Source organism: Lytechinus pictus, chromosome 5 (assembly GCF_037042905.1).
Source record: "Lytechinus pictus isolate F3 Inbred chromosome 5, Lp3.0, whole genome shotgun sequence".
Lineage (NCBI taxonomy): Eukaryota > Metazoa > Echinodermata > Echinoidea > Temnopleuroida > Toxopneustidae > Lytechinus > Lytechinus pictus.
The window spans coordinates 18,778,578-18,801,919 of record NC_087249.1 but is presented as its reverse complement, the minus strand read 5'-3'; the positions used below and the strand labels follow the sequence as shown (position 1 = coordinate 18,801,919).

Below are 23,342 nucleotides of genomic sequence, written 5' to 3'. Positions count from 1 at the left end.
TAAAAAACCATAAAGGTCTTGCCAAGACAGCTCCCTTAATAACATAAGATTTGATCAATTAATAAAAGCGGATAACAAATTCAGTAAATATTCAGTAAATAAAAATGAATTGCGTCTTGCACCGGTACCAAGACAAACCCAGTACAAACATACATGTAAAGGGTAGAAGAGAATGAAAAGCAGAGGGGGGGGGGGGGGGATTGAGAGTGGAAAGAAGACAAAAATCATTTAAAATTCATCGAGAGTCACGTTTGATCAAGTTATTACCTTGAATTTAGACCGAAATTAATCATTCTGAGGAGTTTTGTATTCATGAACAAGATGTGTATTTTACTAAAGTTTTTTTTCTTCATATACTGACCTAGCTGAAAAGGGACCTGTAAATGCTTGCAGTTACTAATGTATATGATACATATATCACAAATAAAAACATGCGAGTGTATAGCGCGAGTGGTGAATATTTTTTACATTCCGTCCGGTAATGACTCTAAGCACTTTCAGGATCCATGTGTATCACGCTAACGGGAGCCACAAACTCATATTTCCTGATTAACTTTTATAAGTTCTTTCACCAACTGCGGGAAAAGGTTGCTTATATGCCCCCTACAAGGTAATATTTGTGTAACAAGATACACAACAATTTTTAAGTAGAAATTAATACGCCTAAATTATTTCCCTTGGTGTCCGAATAAAATTATTCCTGTACCTGGAACAATATCTTGTTTAAGAGAGAAATTAAATGAGTTAATGTAGTTTTCATAGGTGGATCCGGGTTGGGGCCGAAGTAGACACCCCCCCCCCCATTGACAACGCGATACCGAAAAAGAAAGAAAAAATAATAATTAAGGGGAGTGTGAAGAAATACAAGAGAGAAAGGTTGTGTCATGTGTATGAAATGATGATGATAATAATGATGAAGATGATAATAACAACAACAATAATAATAATAATAATAATAATAACAACAATAATAATGATAATGAAATAATAACCATAATTGTAAAATAAACAAGTAAAAATAAATTTATTCTTATATTTTAAGGATTTAACAAAGAATTAACTTGCCACCTCAGTAACAAAATCCTACTTTTGAATTCAAAACACAAATTTATGTATTTTTTTAAAAACTTTTCACACTGACTCACAGTTCTTCTCAATCATTACAGTATTATAGAAAATTCTAGTAGGTCTACAAAGACTGATCATTCAAAGATACAAAAGTCTAGCTGTTTCCCATGTAGTACTGAAGAGGTTCAAATGAGTTCGGCACTCTCGGCTTTAACTTGATAATTATCATAAATTAAGTTAATAAAACACCTGAAATATTTCTCATATAGTATTAATCAAATAATCTTATGACGATGATGACTGGCAAGTCATAAAAAGGGTAAATTAATCACCATTTTACGCTGACCTAGTAATACGCTTTTGAAAGAGCACTTCTTTGATATCAGTATCATTTATAGTACGTTGCTCATGTGCTATAAACCGCCATCAACGACCAATTATTAATACAGAAGCATGCTCGCGATCGCTTGAGCATAATTTTCTCTATGGGAAATTGTACAGCAGATCGATCCCATCTAATCGAAATTGTGCATGGAAACGAACCCGGTAACGTTGGATCTACTGCCGAAGTACAGTAATTTTTTCGTCGTTTAATTAATGGTAATATAAAGCTTATATCATGTCTACCCTAAAACAGTTGACTGTCAGTGGGGAGAGGACATCGGGAGATACAGTGAGGACACAAAATGGTGAGTTTTATGTAATTAATCAGTGAGTATCAAGACGAGTCGAGACGAAAAGATTGACATTTTGTAAGAAATTGTAATTTTGTATGAATGGTGGTGCCAAAAAGTCTGCGCACATTACTTACATGACCTAACGTTATTTCGTTAGGCCTAACAATTTGAGGTCATATTTAACATGAATTTCTTTTAATTTCACAAAATCTTTCAGATAATAAAGAGTTCCTTAAATTATTATGAGTAAGTCAGTGTACCAAATTGATCATAAAGCATGTAAAGATTTGAAAGAAATAGGATTTTCTTGGAGTTGGATGAAACCTCGGCATGCTCGGGCACTCATTTTCAGATTGAAAAAAAAAATGGTAGACTATACTTAGTAAAACTTAGACAGCTGGCAGCCATCGGCAGGGCTCGAAATTGGTGGCGGCGCGGTCTGGGGGCCATTGACCGCCTAACGTTAAAGCTCCGTCGGGCACCCTAAAAGTCAGGTAATACTAATAGTGCCCGGGCTTAGCAGGGGGCCTGTTGCATGAAAGGGTCTTTCGTAGAACCATTCTACGTAAGAACGAGATATCGCTCAACTGTTTCACAAAGTTTCACGAAGCCGATTTGGGCGATACGAAGAATGGTCCTTGGAAAGACACCTCCAGACATGTCCTACGTAGGCATGATCTTCTTTGCACACCGCCCGCCACTGTCGGCATTAAGAGAAAATGCGTTTACGGCAAGCAGGGTTGGCGCGTTTTAAACGGTGTGTTTTAAAACGCGTTTTTTTTTCCAGGCAGCCTCTCATATTTTTCATTTTAGTCTCATACAATCAGACACTTGATTTTGTTTACTCCATTCAAACCCTATTTCTACCTCAACAGATAATATATTAACGCGTAATTTGCAAAATCATCATTATATATATGTATTCAATAAAAAATCAGTATATTGAACTAATAAAATGTCGAAATTACTTAGTTAACTCAATTTTTATGTCAGACAAGGGTCTCTTTCGTTGAAATATCAATGAAAGGTGTCTCTAAAAGGTCACCATGTTCTAAATAAGGGACATAATGAAAATTTCGATTTTATCCAGTTATGTTTGTGAATCTTGAAAGTTTTTAAATTTATCTTTTTACCTCATAAAGTACGCTCCATAGATCAATTCTACAATCAGTAATAAATAAAACATTATTTGATCCCCTTTTATTGAAATATATGATTTTATGAAAAGTCGTCATTCCGAAATAAAAGGTTCAGGTGACGATGAAGACTAAATATTTTTCCGATACTATCGATATCAAACGATGTCGTGGACTTGAAAGACAAAATTGCCTTCGTGAAATGGAAAGCGCTGATTTGTCGCCAATCTTCCTATCTCGGAAGAATGGTCCTAGGACATTCTTACGTATCGCTCATCTCGTCATGCAACAGGCCCAGGGAGGCTTCTGGGGAGTAAAAGTCATCTATGATCTACTATTAACTATACGTAGGCTTACTCCTATGAAGCCTGGCATGGCAAAGCATCATGAGCATAGGCCCACACGAAGGAGAGTATTTGGAGACAACAATGTTGCTCCAAAATACTTGATTTGTTTAACTTGCTTATCACACAATTTCGTAAATGGAAAAGAAGTTCATTTCCCCCCATTAGGCACTCATAACGTTTTTTTTCTCAAGAATAATTATACAAATATTAAGAAAAATCATGTAAGAAGATGAGCAGATACTCACCGATGATCTTGACGCCATATTTCCGTCTTTGTTCGTAGCCTAGTTACAAGACGCGTATAAGAGAGGGCGACGATATGAGCAGTGCCAATTAAAAAAAAAAAAAAATTCAATTGGCCGATGAATATCGTGAATTGTAAAATACTTGCATTAGCCCATAAATATTTATTGGCTAATTCAAGTATTTTACAATTCATGATATTCATCGGCTGATTTAAGTTTTTTTTTTTTCATTGATCGGCCTATTGAACTTGAAATAAAAGTTAAGTCCTTTCATTATAGTATCAAATTCATCGTGTGGTGAGCTTGTTGTGTATAATTTGGTGATTGAGGACACATTTTGTGATGTTGGGAAATGGACATCGACAATCATGATCACTTGTTTATGTTTTGCCTCATCCAAGTACATTTAGTATTGGGGGTAAAAAAAGGAAAAAAATAGTTTACATATGTGACGGACCAAATCATGACAACAAGTCTTGGTTTGATAATATTTTATCACACTTTATTCACTTTATGGAGTGAGTGCACTTCAACTTTTCCGTGGCAACGACTGTTAACTTGATGTGATGTTTTGACAATAAATTTATCATAACCATGATCATGCTTTTATTTCAGGAAATTTCATTGACACTTGTTCATTTTAAAACGTACCTCTAACTTTAAGTCTAAAAATGAACAAGTGTCAAGTAAACAAAGGTGTGAAAAGGATCATGAGTAATTTTTTAAATCTCCTTTGAAACAAAGGCTTGAGTTTGTCCTTTTTAATCCACAGAAAGGTTCCACCAGTAATGTAGTGTTTCGCAGCAAACTTACACATACAGAGTTGATACACTTTACAATTTGTCATGATACAATATGCATGTGATGACCACCTAAACTGCCATTTGACCACCTAAAGTTCAGTCCAGGGTACCCGGCTGACTTCCAAAAATTAAAGTTAATTGAGAGGCCTGCATCTGCTTCGAGTTTTTTAACATTAAAAAAAATGTTCTCCTTGTACATACATGTAGCCTGGAGGCTCCTGGAGAGTAAAAATCAGTCTACTATACGTAGGCTTACTCCCCATGAAGCCTGGAATTGCTTCCCATACAGCTACACATACCGTCCCAAAACCTGAAACTTTCGCCCCCCGAGATTTCTACTTTCCCTCTAAAAGATCTAGCCCTAAATTGTGTACATGGGGTACAACTTCATTTCCGACATTTCTACAATATTGATTTCATTTTTAAACAAGAATTCATAAAAAAACGAGAAAAATGTTATGAAAAGACGGGAAGAGCTTACGGCCGTGTTTACGTCGCCATCTTGATTTCTTTGTCTTTCGCTTGGCGACAGCATGCAAACCGCGCGCCACTAGCCCACACAGTATAGCCTATGGGGATGGGCCAAAATGTTGTATGCATTACATTTTATGGAGAATTTAAGCCTTTATTTTCACTATTAAGGAAATTTTATGGTAAGTTTTGAGCAATATTTTTGACAATAATGCTATTAATAAAGAATATATCAAGATAATGCTTTTTAGTAGAAATGCTGTTTCGTTTTTTTCGTTGTCCTACCAAGAGAAATAAGAGAACGTACACAATTTTCCCCATAATTTCAAAAATTAGAATAATTTAAAATATGGAAATAACAAAAGAGTTTTTGTCTCGCCTGCATAGCAGAGCGAGACTATATAGGCGCCGCTTTTCTGACGGCAGCGGCGACAGCGTCGTCGTCAACATTGAAATCTGAACCAAGGTTAAGTTTTTCAAATGTCATCATAACTTAGAAAGTATATTGACCTAGTTCATGAAACTTGGACATAAGAGCAGCAATGTCTCTGAATACCCTGTGCACGTTTCAGGAACATGGCCAAGATCAAAGGTCATTTATAGGTCAATGAACTCTGGCCGTGTTGGGAGTATGCTTTGAATTGGGGCAGGTCCAAGCTATTTGACTTGTGACGTACGGGACATTTAGAGACTTTAAAGTTGTGTAACATAAAAAATAAATGCGCAACAGAGAATCTTTCATGGATTTTGGAAGGCCAGTTGTGCCCTCTTTATTCAGTAAAAAAATTAGTGATCCACAATTCCATTAACGATGTAATATTTTAATTAATATGCGCTGTGACGTACGGGACCAGAAAAAAGCTGATTTTTTTGAAAAAAAGTTTGTCATTAAAACTCTGTGAATTGGAATAAGCTGGAAATCTCTCATTTTCATGTTTTCATCTTGTATGGGACATTCCATCCTTGGACAAGACCTAATTTGCATATTTGATTAGATGACACCACTTTCTTCCCCCAAAAGCAATAAGATGTTAGGGGGTCCATGTCCCACCTATGACTAAATCTCACAAGTTTTGTTTTGATATTTTATGAGTTTTTATAATTGTCCCATACGTAACGCCCATTTTACCAATTATGCAAATTAGGTGCCCCAAATTAGCATAAATATGCATGTTATCAAAATTTTCTTAATGATATTTGAAAATTCAACATTTGGGCTTTCTTACCCCACCAAAGATAACTTCTTAAATCAAAGATGAAATTTTGCCTTCTAGGGTGACCTTTTCTTGGACTTGCCCACATTTAAACATGGCCATTGACATGATTGAGTCCCTTTACAGATCAAGTTAGAAGTTAGAACTTCGGTCTCTGTAATTGGTGAGTGGAGCCAATAGAGTTCAGGGGAACAACCAATAGAACAGAGTCCGAAGCTTTTGGTCTAGACTACCCCATGTCTGCGAACCCATTCACTTTGCACACGATTTGGGGATTTTGATGAGAAAGGCTCATGGAAAGGTCACATGCCCAAATTAATTATTTTTCCACCATTATGAGTCAGATTTTTTAATGAATATCTGTTTATGTATTGCATGTGTAAAGTTTGTGTTCGTTGCGTATCTTCTTAGAATCGCTCAGATACACGTGTGCGCAGACAAGGGGGACTGCGCAGACTAGGGGGAACTTGCCATACTGTACTAAGAAGAGTCAGTCGGATCGTGACTAGCCAGGAGGCTCCTGGAGAGTAAAAATCATTCTACTCACGTAGGCTTTCTCTCCACGGAGCCATTGCTCCACACATACGGAGTATCTTGGAGACAACAATGTTGCTCCAAAATACTCATTTTCTTTAGGGTTAGTTTTGAGCCCAAACTTATGTAAATGGGCTAAAACTTTATTAACCCCTCGCATGCACTATTGGTGCGCATATTTTAATATTCAAATAGAAAAAAATGCGAAAAATAATTAAGAGCACAAGCATTTACTTACAGTCTGTTATTGTTGTCATTTTGCCATCTTTTTTTATCGTAGCCTACAGTTAAACGTCGTCGTTTAAATGAAAGTAAGCATGGATGCAACCGTGTTTTGGACTACCGGTAATCACATATGAAAAGGGTGATTCTGGATTTCTGGTCTGAAAAGTGGAAACATAAACATGCCCTATTTGTAAATAATTTGCACACAAAAGTGGTCACTAACTTCACCCAACTCGTCCCAGCATTTGGACCTTCTAACGTAAATGAAATAGATCTAGACTAGAACTAATTGATTAATGGCCCTCCCCATTCCTGCAGCCTCCTCTCTGCCAGGGTAGGGACTAGGGAGGTGGGATCTGGGAGGGGCTATCCATAATAATGGCATTAAAGTTTGCTGAAGTTACATGTAGCGGTCACTTATGGATGCAAATAATAGAGTCCCCTAATTAAAACTAGCCAGGGAGCTCCTAGAGAGTAAAACTCATTCACTCGCATTTGCTTACCCTCCACGGAGCCAGAGATTGTGCCTACATGTAGAATCTATGTATAGCTAGGATGGGAAAAATTGAAACTTTTACCCCCAAGATTTCTACTTTCTCTGTAAAAGTTCTAGCCCTAAATTATCACAAAGAAGAGCAACAAAACTTATAAATTCCTTGGCAATGCTAGACTATGGTCATGGGGACAGACTTCGAGCCCTAAAACTACATGTACTATCCCTCTAAAAATACAGAATGAGAAGAGGTGACATGATTCAGACTTATAAAATAGTGCATGGAATAGACAGGTTTGAAAAGGATATGTTCTTTTCATCTATGCTGTTGAGGCAACTCGAGGTCATCCCTTCATACTCTTCCAGAATAAAAGCAGATTGGATGTTAGAACAAATGCGTTCAGAGTTAGAGTAGTTCATGACTGGAACTCACTACCTAATGAAGTTGTCTCTGTTCCATCTGTAAACTCCTTCAAAGCCAGGCTTGATAAATTCTGGAATGCAGAGTGGAATTGTCTAACTACTGTCATCCTTGGGAATGATACATGTAGGATAAGAATTTTTATTAGCCATACTGTCCTTCATGCACACTGGGCACTGACACTGTTCGAGCAAACTTTGAGGAGGAAGATACAAATACTTTGAATGAAAGATAGACCTGGAAACTCGACTGCAGACCTCTGCATTTTTCCAGTAAATCCAGTAATACATGTAGGTAATAGGTTAATGGGGTAGAAATTCATTTCCGTCTTTTATTCATTATTGATATAAATATACGTAAAAAAAACCCCAGAAATTTATTATGAGAGGATGTGATTTTCTTACCGATGTTTGCATCACCATCTTGTCCTCTTTGTTAGTAGCTAAGCTACAACACGCATATAGAGGGCGGCAGATGTGATCAATGGCTGTTAATTCTTCGGAAGTTCAGACTCTGTCAGAATACTCAAATTCTGTATAAAATCAACATGCTCAATTGGTAGACTTTAATACTAGACTAGATTTAATTGATGATATTTTTTAGATCTAGTTAAAAAATATAATTGTGTGTGTATATATGGGAATTATAGCACTTATGTTAATTTTTTTTTTCTTTTCCCTTAACAGTAATGGCTGCAGCTGCAATAGCCAACATCGTCAAAAGCTCTCTTGGTCCTGTAGGATTGGATAAAATGTTGGTTGATGATGTGGGGGTAAGTTGTACAAAATATATATACTCTGGGAATTAGTTTTCTCTGGAAGAGTTGCTTTTGTGACAGCCACCTACCCAAATAAAAAAATATATATATATATACATGTATACATGTATTAATATGCATTCAAATGTTGTATTTACTAGGGTTAGGGCTAGGGTTGGCTGTCGCAAAAGGAACTCTTTCTGTTTATAGTTAAAAAGGTGTTGGATGAGATGCACAGTCTTAGCATGATTTGAAAGAAATTAGCTTGTTTCTTGTCAAATGGTGGAATGACATTTGATAAAACTCTTCTACAGACTTTAAAGTTTTATAGTTTCATTTTGCTCAAGTTAGTCTATTCTTTTTCTAAAAATCAAAATGAAACTTGTAATCTACTATGGTATTTTATGAGACATGTTGATATGTCCACAAGATTATTAGAGTGAGCAAAGCTATGTACCTACATGTAATTTAAATAATTTACCAAACTCAACATTTATCTAGTTACAGCTAGCTGTTTAATTGCTAAACCCAATAAGCCTACTGCACATAAACATATCATTTATTTAATTATTTTAACCCTTTATCAACACAATTTTTATTTCAAACTATGTAAGAAGGTTTAAAGGTCAAGTCGACCCCTGAAAAATGTTGATTTGAATAAATAGAGAAAAATCAAACAATCATTATGCTGAAAATTTTTATCAAAATAGGATGTCAAATAAGAAAGTTATGACATTTTAAATTTTCGCTTATTTTTCACAAAAGAAGTGATATGCACAACTCAGTGACATGCAAATGAGACAGTCGATGATGGCCATCACTCACTAATTCTTTTGTTTTTTATTGTTTGAATTATACAATATTTCATTTTTAACAGATTTGACAATAAGGACCAACTTGATTGAATCATAAAGTATTAATCAATGCTTAGGGAGGAATTAATCGTTGTTTCACAAAACAGGGAGAAAATTTGAATTTTCATATTTCATATAATAAAATGCAAAAGAAATAGTAAGTGAGTGATGTCATCAGTCTCCTCATTTGCATACCGACAAGGATGTGAATATAACTGTTTTGTGAAATTAAGCGAAACTTTAAAATGTCATAACTTTCTTTACATCCAATTTTCAAGAAATTTTCAGTGTTATGCTTTTTGGATTTTTCTCTTTTTATTTGAATCAACTTTTTGTTGGGGTGGACTTGTCCTTTAAGAAATTATTGTTCAAGTTTAGAAGTGAAAGCTGATTCAAAGATGGGCAATTCCATAATACATGTATGTACATCCGACCCCCTATATGTGGGACCTGAAATTTTCTGTATCTGATTTCTTGTTCTTTTGACAGTCTGCAACTCTGTACATGACCATGACTTGGTCAGTTTATGAAATGAAATAAACCTTAAGAAAAATGGGGGTCGGACATACAAAAAGATTTATCATTTTATGGAATTGCCCAGATTATAGAATGTTCTGTACACTTGTGTCTATGGTACCATGCAAATTCTGCATATTCCTCACTACCAACTACTGCTACTATATTAGTCTCCAATCACCTTCATAAACACCACCACCACCACCTCTACCACCATCATACATGTACATGTACCTCATCAGATCTTCATTGTTACTTCCAACACCATCACCACCAATATTACAAATGCCGCCACCACAATCAACATCTCGACCATCAACATCATCAATATCATCACCATTGCTAGTCTGCTACCACCACCTCTACCATCATCAATATCATCACCACAACCACCACCATGAACATCACCACGGGCACCCCTACCATCACCACCACCTATAATTGTCATCACCTCTGTTGTCATTATCTTCATTTTGTGCTTTGACAGGATGTAACAGTAACTAACGATGGTGCGACCATCCTCAAACTTCTTGAAGTAGAACATCCAGCTGCTAAGATTTTGGTAGAACTTGCTGATCTCCAGGACCAAGAAGTTGGAGATGGAACAACATCAGTGGTAAGTAGAGTTTAAAATTCATGAAAAAAATCCATGAAAATCCATATTTTATTGTTTGAAATTGGAATCTGAAACAGAAATACTCCAAAAATTTGTTTTGCCAAATTGATCATGAGCCTTGCAGCCACTGTGCAGCAACAGATTGACGTTGCTCTTTCCCTTAAACTAATGTTCTTTTCCAATTAAACAAGACTGGGTGTGGCCGGTTGAGGGGGGGGGGGTGTTTGCAAGAAGAATTGCAATCAAGTAAAACTTTATTTGACCCAATCAGAAGCACATGCATTTGTAACTGGCATATTGGTTGTGCTAAAACTGAACTCTTTCTGGAATCAACCGCAAAACTAAAAAGTTATTAATTTGAATCAACCTAAAAGCATATCGTCTTGTACTTCGTTCAAAACCGGGTCATCAGATTATGATTATTGCTCTACCAAACAAGCTAGCCATTTGTGTTTCTACTGTACATTTATTTATTTTTATTTCTACACATTACACAGGTCATCATTGCAGCTGAGCTTCTCAAGATGGCAGATGAGCTTGTCAAACAGAAGATTCACCCTACAACAATCATAAGTGGATACAGATTAGCCTGCAAGTAAGTCACTAGAGGGCGGGCTTCAAAAACCTGGGTCTTATTTTCCATAAACTTGTCAATTACTCAAGAAAGTAGAGAAAGAGGATATGGAAAAAAATAGAACAGGATATTAAGGAACAAAAAAGATGCGACTGATAACTCAGTCACATACGGTGAGTCGAAAGCAGCCGTTCTAACGTTTTTTTTTGTACCAGCTACATATATGGATGCATGGTTTGAATAAAATAAGATACAACAACTGTTTTCGACTTGCCGTACAGCGGCCGTAGGGGAATTGTGACTTAGGTATAGAAGTCATATACCCTATTACATGTATTTCATTGAGAGAGAGAGAAAGATAAATATGTCTTTTCAGCCTTTGGGCATTTTCTGAGGCCCTTTTTTTATTGCTCTTTTTTATTTGCTCTTTTGAGCATTTCGTAGGCGAAATCGCGCTAAGTAACCTGGTACTTTTTTCTCTGCTACGAACTGAGCTATGGCACCTGACTAGACCTTCGGCTGAAGATCTGTTTTAATCTTCTTTTCTTTCTTGTCGGTTTAAAGGGAAGCATGTCGATACATCCAGGAACACTTAACAATAAGCACAGATGATTTAGGCAAGGAGAGCATCATCAATGCCGCAAAGACATCAATGTCGTCAAAGCTTATAGGAAGGTAGGTTTTGAACTGTCTAGTATTTCAAGTAATAGTTAAAAGATAAACGAGTCCCTCCTACGTCTCCAACATGATTACACCCTATGTTCCTCCACACAGACTCAGATCTTCAGAGCAACATTCCCTACATGTTCTACGTCACTCAACTCAATCCTACTACGGCCAAAGATCCTTTGACGTAGCAGTCCCAACACTCTGAAATTCAATCCCTCTTTACATCCGCCAGGCTTCCTGATGATCCAGTCCTTTAAATCTTTTCTTAAAACTTGCCTGTTTCTTTCCTAAATCCTTGTATTATTTGTATTTAACATGTTGAAATAATTCCATATATCGCTGGTTTATTCCGATTTTACAGTAATTAATAAATATTTACATATCCTCATTGACAAATGTCTTATGTTTAACTTTGATTTAATTATGCTTGGTTTTACTTTTATGGTGTATCAGTAATTTGTACCCTTTAGTTAGTTTGCATTCTTACACAATTACTTTTTTTTATACTATGTTAATATTCATGTCTTACACTGTAAAGTGCAAAGAGCTTTTTCTATTATGCGCTTAATAAATCAATCTTTATCATTATTATTATTATAAAAAAATGTACATGTAGTTTCAGTAAACATACTGATTTCATGACAAAGTCTGTAAAACCATGGAGGCGGTTAAACCAAGGACAATTGTCACTACTAATCATGGATCTTAATCTGGTACAGCTACACAGACTGAAGTTTATAAAATTGTGAAATCTTTGCTGAAAAATGATCCTACTGAAGATTGACAGCACAGATAAGCACATGTGGGACAGTATGTTATTGATAATATTAGTATTGATTGGAAAAAGACCCAACATCAGGCTAGAATGCGATGCTTATTTTACTCATTTTTCAGCAATTCAATTTTTTTCCAGAATCCTTTGGCACCTATTTTTTTAAAATTATATTTGATACATACAGACATTTGGATAGTCATTTTATTGGATTCTGTACATAATACTCATGTTCAAATCCTTACCGCAATTAACTTTTGTCTTTAATGATCAGAACACTTTCATACAATTTGGAATGGTAGGAAAGAAGCTAGCCAAAGCTTTTGATACAGTCTAATCATCATAATATTTGTTATTTTCAGGGATCCCGAGTTCTGGTCAGAGATGATCTACGAGGCTGCTCAGGCCGTCAAGATCACAGATGCGAAGGGCGCCATCAAGTGTCCCGTTAAGGCTATCAATCTCCTGAAGGCTCATGGGAAGAGTTCGAAAGAAACTGTCCTTGTTCCAGGATATGCTCTTAACTGTACTGTAGCATCACAAGGTAAGCTCATCTTTATCTTGTGTACAAACCTGATTAATGTTAACTAGGGGCAGCGGGGCAGAGTAATCTGATTTAGGAGAAGGGCCAAGTTGGTGTAATGTTTATCATTGTTTCTTGATGCAGAAAGAGGGGCACTATGTATGTGTAGCTGTACAACCCATCATTCTCTTTGTAGTACTCTCCTTAATTTTTAGAAATCCTTTTTATATCTTTGTTTTACTTAATGTATATATATTTTTAAGGGGTGCTTCCACCCCGATCCCCCCTCTTGTTCATACGGTAGAGTCACACAATACAAAATTATCCTTAAATCCATTGCATCCCATTTATAATCAGTAAATGCAACCAGATTTTATTATCAAGATCTGAAATGTTGAAATATTTAATTTATATATTCCCTCCCCCCGGTAGCAATGACCAAGAGAATTACAGGTGCAAAGATTGCATGTCTGGACTTCAGCCTTCAGAAGACCAAGATGCATCTAGGTATCCATGTCATCGTAGACGACCCTGAGAAACTTGATGCCATCCGTCAAAGGTGGGTGCAAATTGATTCCAAAGATTGGATTTTTATGAAGTTGCAAATACCAGTAGACCTTTTGCATAGGATGTCATAATATCATAGCGCCCTCCCTCAGAGGATATAGGAACACGTGTAAACGGAGTTATTAGAGATGCGCCAGCTGCAGATCACCAATGCATGCAAGGCAATGGCTTCAACCTCTAAGGTGGTGACGTGATGACATCAATGCAAAAGGTCTATCCAAGGGTAATGTAGTTGCTGGAGGGCAGGCCTGGGTCTTGTTCATAAAGCATGTTATGATAAAAAAGTGGGAAGCATTAGAAGCTAGGGAAAAGACTATTTGTTTTTAATATAACTTTCTTTGTCTTTGCCTTTGCAACTTTCTTGAATGAACTGTAAACTGTCCCAATTTCCTCCAGATGGCAAAAGGTCAACCTGAAGTGTGATCATGCAGGACTGTGTGTCCGAATCAGCGTGTTGTGTTCACATGTATGTATATTAGGGCAAGAGCACAACGGTACACCATACATTTACAGTACTGGTCATGATTGTATATGACTGTGCAGATGCTAGATTAAAGCTAGTTTGGCTCTGTTATATATAACAAAAATACTTATGAATCCATAAAACCATAAAAATCAAGATCCATACTTATCTACTCGCTTCTTGTAGGAATTACTGTTAATGCAAACAATATGATATCATAATACCGCTGAATTCACGGAATGTAACATTTCGTCACCTTCCCGCACAAAGGCCGTTAGCGCGCACTGCGTGTCGCCTTATGGCGAAAGAGCCGTTAGCGTTGACTGCGTGTCGCCTTCCCGCACAAAGGCAGTTAGCATGTACTGTTCACTGCATGATAACGGGATGGCAGTGTGAAGTGCGCGCTAATGGCCTTGGTCCGGGAAGGTGACGATTTTATGCTTGCAAAAGTTGAATTCTTTCTTTACAAAAAAAATGAAGAAGAAATTAACTTATTGATGATCCTGGTAACTTTACAGAGAGTCTGACATCACCAAGGAGAGGATTCAGAAAATCTTGGATGCTGGGGCCAATGTGATTCTGACCACCGGTGGTATCGATGATCTCTGTCTCAAGTACTTCGTAGAAGCCGGAGCGATGGCTGTAAGGAGGTGCAAGAAACAGGACCTGAAGAGGATTGCCAAGTCAACGGGAGGTAAGAAACGTTGTTAAAGGGGAAGTTCCCTTTGTCGATAAGTTGTTTTTGATAAAAGCAGGACAAATTTGAGAAACATAGAAGAATCCATCAAAGAGTAACAGAAATTTTTTTATTTTTTATTTGACTCGGTGAGGTCACAGACGAGCAGCTACTCCTTATGTTGTGTGATATAAACATCATTACCCATTCTATGAAAAGAATATATCTATTCATTATGTTCCATTGAAAACTTTGAATTTATGGAATTTATTCAAGCCGGCATTAAGGAAAAAATATAAAAAATCATGAAGAAAATTGTAGGATTTTTTTCTGTAAATGTGCATGATAATTCCTTATGATCTTATGAATTTCATCCATAAATTTCCAGAGTATTAAGAGTAAATCAAGAATAGCAGGAAATATTTCACTTCCAGCAGTAATGATCAACAGTTATAACAAATTAAAAAAAAGGGCATTGATTCTGAAGGTATCTTAGCATGAAAGTAGAAATGATGTTACATTTAGGAATTAAAAAAAAATACTTTTTAGGGGCTGTTATTATTTTTTACAGTACCTTGGAGCAATTGCTAAATTTGGGGGCCATTTCTTTCATTTCAAGGGCTACATTCTTGCTCAACAAGCAGTTATGCTGTAAAACGCATTTCTCATTTTTCTGCTGTATTTAAGAAAAAATGATTTTCTAAACTTTCTTGAATATTGCTCGTGCCAGATATTTGGCAACTTTAGAAAAGATGATCGCCCCAAATCCTTCAATAATGCAAGTTTTAGGACTGCTTGTGGCTTCATGAGATTGAAACTTGCCATCGCCCTTACTTATTTCCTACTTATCAATGCAGTGAAAACAACTTTCCTAATTAAGTTATATGTTGTTGTTTATTTGCCTTGTAGCGCAATTGATAGTCACCTTGGCTAATTTAGAAGGTGAAGAAACATTTGAAGCTAGTATGCTGGGACAGGCTGAGGAGGTTGTCCAGGAGCGCGTCTCAGACGATGAACTTATCCTCATCAAGGGGTAAGTTGACATTTCTGTAATTGGAAATTGTGCAATTCCAAAATAGTTAAGCCTAAAATTGTAACTTCTGAAGATTTCCATGGCAAAGAAGAAGATAACACTACGCATGAGCCTTAAGTTGACAAGAATCTTACCTAGGATACTGATAAAATATAAAGTGAAGTGAAATGATAGAACTGCTCTAGAGAGGAGGTATAGCCTTTAGAGCATATATTTTGCCATCAAGTGCTTGTGGTCTAGTGGTAAAGCGACAGGCCAAATCTGTTTGCTGTACTGACATTATGGCATGGGTACCACCCTTGATGGCTAATGTTAAAAATATTTTTCAGTTATGAATTGAAAACCAAAGCATTTATTCCATTGAAATTGATGTGACAGTAGTGAGTTTTAACGATTAATATCCACAAACTTGTCAAGAGATTTGCTTGTTCTGGTGGATTTAATGGCGAATTTGATCAAATCAAGATAATGTAAGTCATGGCACCTATTTCTTTCCATTACATGGACTACTCAAGCCATACACTGTATAAATTTAATAGTATACCAGCCTATCATATAAACTAGAAAATAGAGAGAAATTTCAGGAAGGCCTCATATATACATATATAAGGATCATGGGATATTTCATGGAATCGCTTAACAACAATGTGTGGAATTCGTTAGATAATCAACTCTCTCAAAATCAATTCTGCTCTGTCCTTCCTCACATAGGCGTTGCAATCTACATGTATTAGTGATTCTGATACACGTGAAGCCTTCTGGCCAAAGTTTGAATTCAGGCTTCAGGGCAGCTTTAGAAATCTAAATCTGTCTTTTCACCATTCTTTTCCCAGGGTGCTCCCTATTTCCTGTCTTCCAGCATTTCTCCTCTAAAAAAGAGTGCAATATTGTTCAAATATTCAATTCCACAAGGCCATTATCCAACTCAAACGCGCGAAATAGACAAAGCGTGCAATAAGCAATTCAATTCAACACAAATTTATACTATATGACATGATAAAGAGTTACATGAATGTTGCATTTCAATGATCAAAGTATTTTTATTTTTTTTAAACTGAATGCATTGCTATTGTCATGGAAAGTGGTTTTATAAGATGTTTTTCTTGGATATTGCATTCATCAGCATGAATATCATATAATTATTTCTAAATTGTATTACGCAGACCCAAGGTCAGGAGTGCGGCATCCATGATCCTTCGTGGAGCCAATGACAACCAATGTGATGAGATGGAGCGATCCGTTCATGACGCCCTCTGTGTGGTCAAGCGTGTCATCGAAAGCAGGTCCGTGGTCGTTGGAGGAGGAGCGGTGGAATCCGCACTCTCCATCTACTTGGAGAATCTAGCAACCTCATTGGTACGTTGAAAGGGAGAACTGGATGATAGAGTTGGGGGGGGGGGGGGAGGTGGGGTTGGGGGATGGGGTCTGACTAGAAGGAAGATTATAGAGATATTAGAAAAAGATTTATGACCAGCAGACATTATGTAATGCTACTGGAAATTGCCTTAGGGTTAAGTTATCTCACTTTTCCTGGCCTGACAGTTGGCCCTAAAAGGACTGGGTGGGCCATGATGGCCCCCCCCTCGACGCTTTGCGCGACATTTCCGAAACGCCATTAATTGGTCTGCTTAATTAATTTAGGGTTTAATTTAGTTGTTAAATGGTCTGTAATAATTTCCATCTAAAAAAACAATGAAAACAAAAGATGAAAAAACAAAGAAATACATAAGAAATTCTAAGGACCAAGAAAAAATTGGCTTTTGCAATTTTTCCTCGTTGAAACCTTTAAATTAGATTACAAAGATGAAATCTGCAAAAAACGAAGAAAAATTGAAGGGAAATAGGGTGTTAAATAAGCAAATAATGTTTTTCATGAATAAATTTGCATATTTTATTCATAATAATTAAAAAATCATTATTTTCAGGATTTTTTTTATAGTTTATGTGGTAAAGAATGTGCGTGCCAAATTTCGGCGCGATCGCGTTAATGGCGGCCGAGATCAGAAGGGGGGGGGGCAACATATCTCGGTGGTACACCTAGTTTGCTTTCCCCTACAGATGTCTCTGTTTAAGTAGCTCCAATGCTTTTCACAAAGTCTGGGGTTAGCAAATACTCACTCCCCATGAAATCTTACAATCGTCTTACTTTTAACCTTATCTAGGCCGGGGGGGCGGCCTCGGAGGCACCCCCTCAACGAATCGCGCGATATTTTCGCCGTGCGAAATTTTTTTCACCGCGCCACTCGCTGACTTTTAACTTTCAAGTCTTGCGCAACTTTTGAGACCAATTTTGCGTCACACGTGTACATGGTTCCGAAATTACGCAACATTATGTAAGTGCATGTCAGACCAAAAATTGCTCAAAAACGTGGTTTTGTGTACAAAGTCAATGCAAATTGTGTTTTCAACCAAAGATCATAGATATATGATTATTTTTAGTTTTGCTGGTCTAAATGTATTTATTTTATGCTTTTTATGATCTCAGAAGAGTCCCCAACAAATTTCATTGAAAAAACAATGAAAAAAAAGGTAAAAAAACAATGAAATACATAAGAAATTGCAAAAAACAATATAATACATAAGAAAATGATTTGATATTGCAATTTTTTTCATGTACACTTGCTAAGAACACCACAAAGAGTTTCTATACCAAAAGTAGAACATTTGGAGCTTTATTTAGGGAGTAAGAGGAAAAAGTATGATTTCGCATACTAATTACCCATAAATTAGCATAATCACTTAGTGGCGATTCGCATGAATTAGATTATTATACAATTTTGTAGATTATGTCCTAGGCAACCCGCGTGCTGATTTTCGGCGCGATCGCGCGGTCGACGGCCGAGATTTTAAGGGGGGGCCTGGGAGGCCCCCCCCCCCCCGGCCATATGAACTCCCAAAATACCCCGGCCTAGATAGGGTTAAGTCCTGCTTTAGTTAGTATGTCCTTGTCATCTAGAAAATGAATGGGGGAGGGGGGTTGTGTCCTAGGGGCATGGTAGAATTGCTCTCTCAACAGTTAAACCCTGTTGACCAAACACCGGTATATTCACTTATGTTTTCCTCTGCAGAGTTCCCGTGAGCAGTTGGCCATCGCAGAGTTTGCCAACTCCCTTCTGGTCATTCCCAAGACCCTTGCAGTCAACGCTGCAAAGGACTCTGTTGATCTGGTGGCTAAGCTCAGGGCGTACCATAACACATCACAGCTTCAGGCCGATCACTCGCATCTCAAGTGGTAAGATACTTGTAGTTTATCATGCTAATTCTTTCCAAGATGAGGGTCATTGATGCAAGAATATTAGTCTTTTTTCATGTGGTCTTTTATGAACATTTTCCTTAAATTATTCATAGTTCAATGAGGAGATCTGGGGCCCATTTCATAAAGGATTTGCAACTGTTGTAACTTTGCCATAATGGCAACTACCATGGCAACCTTGATTCTGATTAGCTGCTGAGCCCTGTTACCATGGTAGTTGCCATTATGGCAAAGTTACAACAGTTGCAAGTCCTTTATGAAAAGGGCCCCTGTTCATGATAAACCAATTTTTTGGTCTTATCATGCAGGTCGTTATTCAATACAAGTAGTCAATAAATCAAAAGGTTTGAAAAATATAGATATCCAACCCACTATACGTGTCTGTTTTGTAGTTCATTTGAAAATTTATAATACTCTCAAATGATCAATCATGATTTGGCAGTTCAAGTGAAGGCAAGCAAGATGGAGAAAAATTGGGGTTGGAAGTACAAAAAACTGATTATTTTGTGGAATTGTTACATTTAGTATCATATTTGATTGAGAGTAAATGTTCCCAAGTTTCATGCTTCAGTTTGTTGAACAATTTCTATTTTCGTGCTCTTAGGGTTGGTCTGGACCTGGTTGAAGGAATCGTGCGAGACAACAGGGCCTTCGGTGTTCTGGAACCCGCCATCTGTAAGGTCAAATGTCTGAAATTCGCCACCGAGGCCGCCATCACGATCCTGCGTATCGACGACCTCATCAAGCTCGCTCCCGAAGAACCACCCCAGGGTGGTCACGGAGGTGGTCACCCCGGCATGGGCGGCATGGGTGGCATGCCAGGTGGTATGGGTATGATGTAACATTTGACCTCTGAGCTGATGTTAATTTCGGGGATGCCCCTTTTCAGGCTAGTCTGAATTCAGACAAGCAACTTACTAGGGACTTTATGCTACTGCACAGGAAAGTTTCTAAGGATGCAAAATACTACAATAGAATTCCATGGAAGAAAATAGTTCATCCAAATCAATTTCCCACCACACATGTGCATCTTGTGCATTGTCATGGCTTTACTTAAACTAATACTTAGAACAAGGCAACACAACCCCTGTTTACTATGTGCATGGGAAAAATTGCATTTATACAATTGCTGTATGTGGAAGCTCAATTGAATCCTATTGAAGTGTTTGTCCTCAAAGACCTTGTTAGCTGTAACATAAATTCCCTACTTTCATGCCTTAGAAAACATTCTGTGTGCAAAAAATGGCTCATTCTAGCTGATTTTCAGGCATTCATATCAATACGAAGTGGCATCCCTGAGAGTTGACCTTTGATTCTCTTTGAGGCAATAGTTATCTTCTCTGTATTTATTGCTATGAGTGGCATGTGGTCCCTTTGTTTTACAACAATCATCTCCAGGATCCCTTTCACAAAACTTGTTAACATAAAAAATGGCATATGATTGGCCTGTAGCAAAGTTGTGATGGAAATGAAGCATTTGCTATCGATAACAATTTTGTGCAATGGGACAGAGATTTGGAAGGAGGCGGTTTTGTATTGTGAAAGATTTTTCGTAATTTAAGTCATTGCTTTTAACCTTTGATGGTGCTGTTTCATTCTTTGCAATCACATCGAAGTTTCGTGTTGAGATTGAAGATTGGTTGAGGGCGATTCCGTACGTGTCGTACAGGACATTTTGTCAACAATTTCTAGTCTCTCAGCTGATTGCTTGAGCAATGAACAATTATGTTTGGTCAATAATAAAGTTTAGTGGGTAGTAATGTGAAAAACTGATGACCAACAAAAAATATTTGATTATGGCTGAATTAAGGGCGAAAATGTTGTGTGTCGTACGGGACTCAGAAATGTCCTGTACGACACGCAACATTTTCACCTCTAATTCACCCATGGACAGCATATTTTTGTTGGTTGTCAAGTTTTCATATGTCTACCCAGTAGTACTCTATTATTACTACAAAACAAATTGAAGTTCTTTGTTTGGACAATAGGTTGAAAATGGTGCGAAAATAGCTGATTTTTCTAGCATGGAATCGCCCTTGAAATAACATCATTATTGGTTCAAAATGTGAGATTTAATGATAACCTTGCAAAGGATATTTGATATGAATTTTATGATATGCCTATTGGTAGGTGAAAGAAAATTGTGCTTTTTCTATTAAATAGTAAATTGAATGTGGTGTCAAAATCTATAAACTTGTCCTGGACATTATGATTTAGGATATATGAACACAAGGGGAGCATTTCACAAACAAATTGTGATTTTCACTGACATTTGATATAAGCTACTGAAATGCTTGTGTCTGATTGGCTGAGAGCAAATTTTTCAGTAAATACTACAGACAAGATTCATGAAACATTCCCTCTCTGAAAGCGGATTGGTGCATAATCCCATTTTCGTACAAGAAGCATGCTTTCAGAGAAAGCAGTCGGAAGAAAAACCAAGTAGCCACTTGTGCTTGGAATTTTTGCCCCTTTCTTGATGGATCCTTTGGCAACATCCCTTATCCTTGATTCTGTGACAGAACAGTTCATGAGTATGAGCCCTTCTCAATGAACTTAATTCGTCTTTCCTCTTCAACTTGGAATCACATGTTTGTTTCTCAAGGTAGTTAACTGGAATGTATCACTGACCACAAATCAAGTTTTCCGTTTCTCATGTCTCTTTCTTTCTCTGTGTCTCTGTTTTATCTCTCACTCTCTCTGTTTCTCTCCTTATAATTGCCCTTTCCCTCTATATCTCTCTTTAACATCTGTTCTCTGTCTTTATCACTATCTTTCAATCTCTTTATCCCCTTTTCTCTGCCTCTTAATTTATCTCTCTATCCTCGTTTATACTTGTATCCCTCTCCATCTCTCTCTGTCTTCAACACTATCTTTTCTTTGTATCTCTGCCTGCTTGTTTCGCCTTATTATTCCTGTTAACTCTCTCTCTCATGAGTCGCATTCACTTGACCTTAGCTCTGTCATTCAAAGGCTTGTGGTTATATTGATGATTAAGATCACACACCACGGGGCTAAGATGACCTTAGCAACACTACTCAAAGAAACAAAACAGAAGGATATAAGGAGGGGTCATATAATAAGGTCTTGATTATGAGATGACCTTATGAAGAGTGTTTTATTCTCTAGGGGGTGTTTCACAAAGTGTTGTCTGTCTAAAGATCCTTCTTAAGTACAACGAGCACTTGATATGTAAAATGTAATTTTGTTGATTAATAAGGGGGGTAAATCTTTCCCATGATCATGATCTGACCAACGTGGTGATGCATTACTTGGTTGTATTATTCACCCACAAAACTGGATTAAGTGCGATTTCTAGTCAGACATGAATCCTTGTGAAACGTTGCCTAGAATTTATCATATATCAACTTGTTGGTATCAAGAAAAATTTTGTGAAAAGTCACCCATCACAGCAGCATAACCTATTGCACATTTTGATGTGAGGATCCTTGCTAAGGAGACTGGTGTCCCAGTGGCCGAGTTCCAGTTCGGTGTGGTGTTGACTTACCAATAATAAAATTTGGACCATTTAGGGGAACTCTTTTGTTTGTGTGTGTTGGAGCATTGGACGGCAATCAAAATTGCACCTTCAGCACCAACACCGAACTTGAAATTGCCCATTGTGGTGTTTAACTGTAACACTTGGTTTTATTTCAGTTACATGCAAACCATAAATGTTAACTGCTTTACAACTGTTTGCCCTCTTTGTTCATATTCCTTATTAAATTAGATGAAGGAAAAAATATAATGATTGTAAGGTAATGCAATAATAGTTTGTTTCCAAATAATAATCTTTGAGCACATGCTACATCTGCTTTTGGGAAAGCATTTCAAAAGTACATTTTGTAGAGAAATAAAATGAATGTCCCTGTTCTCTAAATTAGCTCAAATAGATAGTGCTGTGAAAATATTAATCAATTATGAAGTATTAATGTTGTTTGTAGTGACATTTTGTGAAAAGCATTGAGTGAGTAGACAAAGTACAAAAGTGCACATGATTTTTTTTCTTATTTGTTTTTGTACTATTAAAGCATTAATGTCTGAACACAGTGCTATGTTTGAATGGGTCTATACATTGTGTTGTTTGGAAAGAGAGTTCTTCAGATTTTCTGGTTAAAAAAGTGAGCTATTTTTTTGTAATTATGCCATCGATATAGGATCTGGAGTTACCTTGTGAACTTTTGCCTACTATTTTTCAATAATAATACTGTCTTATTTTTTTATCTTAATTTTCAAACTGCTGTGACAGATTCATGTCATTTTTTCTGCTTATTATTTATTTCAAAGGTTTTTTTTTCGTAGGGGATGAATAACTTCTGTATAACTGAACAATATAGAAAAGGATGTTTATAGAGTTCAGGGAGTGAGCCCCCCCCCCCTCTTACCTATGACTTTCCTTGATTAGTTGTTAGGAAAAGAAAAAAAGAGGACGAGA

General features: G+C 36.9%; 1 protein-coding gene across 1 annotated transcript; it reads left to right on the top strand.

The window, feature by feature from the left end:
* Positions 1-1,455: 1,455 nt before the first annotated feature.
* LOC129262323 (T-complex protein 1 subunit alpha-like) lies at positions 1,456-22,956 on the top strand. The gene is made up of 12 exons (XM_064099950.1): positions 1,456-1,757; positions 8,321-8,406; positions 10,249-10,377; positions 10,875-10,972; positions 11,516-11,626; positions 12,755-12,936; positions 13,348-13,474; positions 14,464-14,639; positions 15,531-15,654; positions 16,818-17,010; positions 18,723-18,886; positions 19,512-22,956. The coding sequence occupies exons 1-12, from the start codon at positions 1,688-1,690 to the stop codon at positions 19,747-19,749; spliced, it is 1,698 nt and encodes a 565-aa protein (XP_063956020.1). The 5' UTR covers positions 1,456-1,687; the 3' UTR covers positions 19,750-22,956.
* Positions 22,957-23,342: the final 386 nt, after the last annotated feature.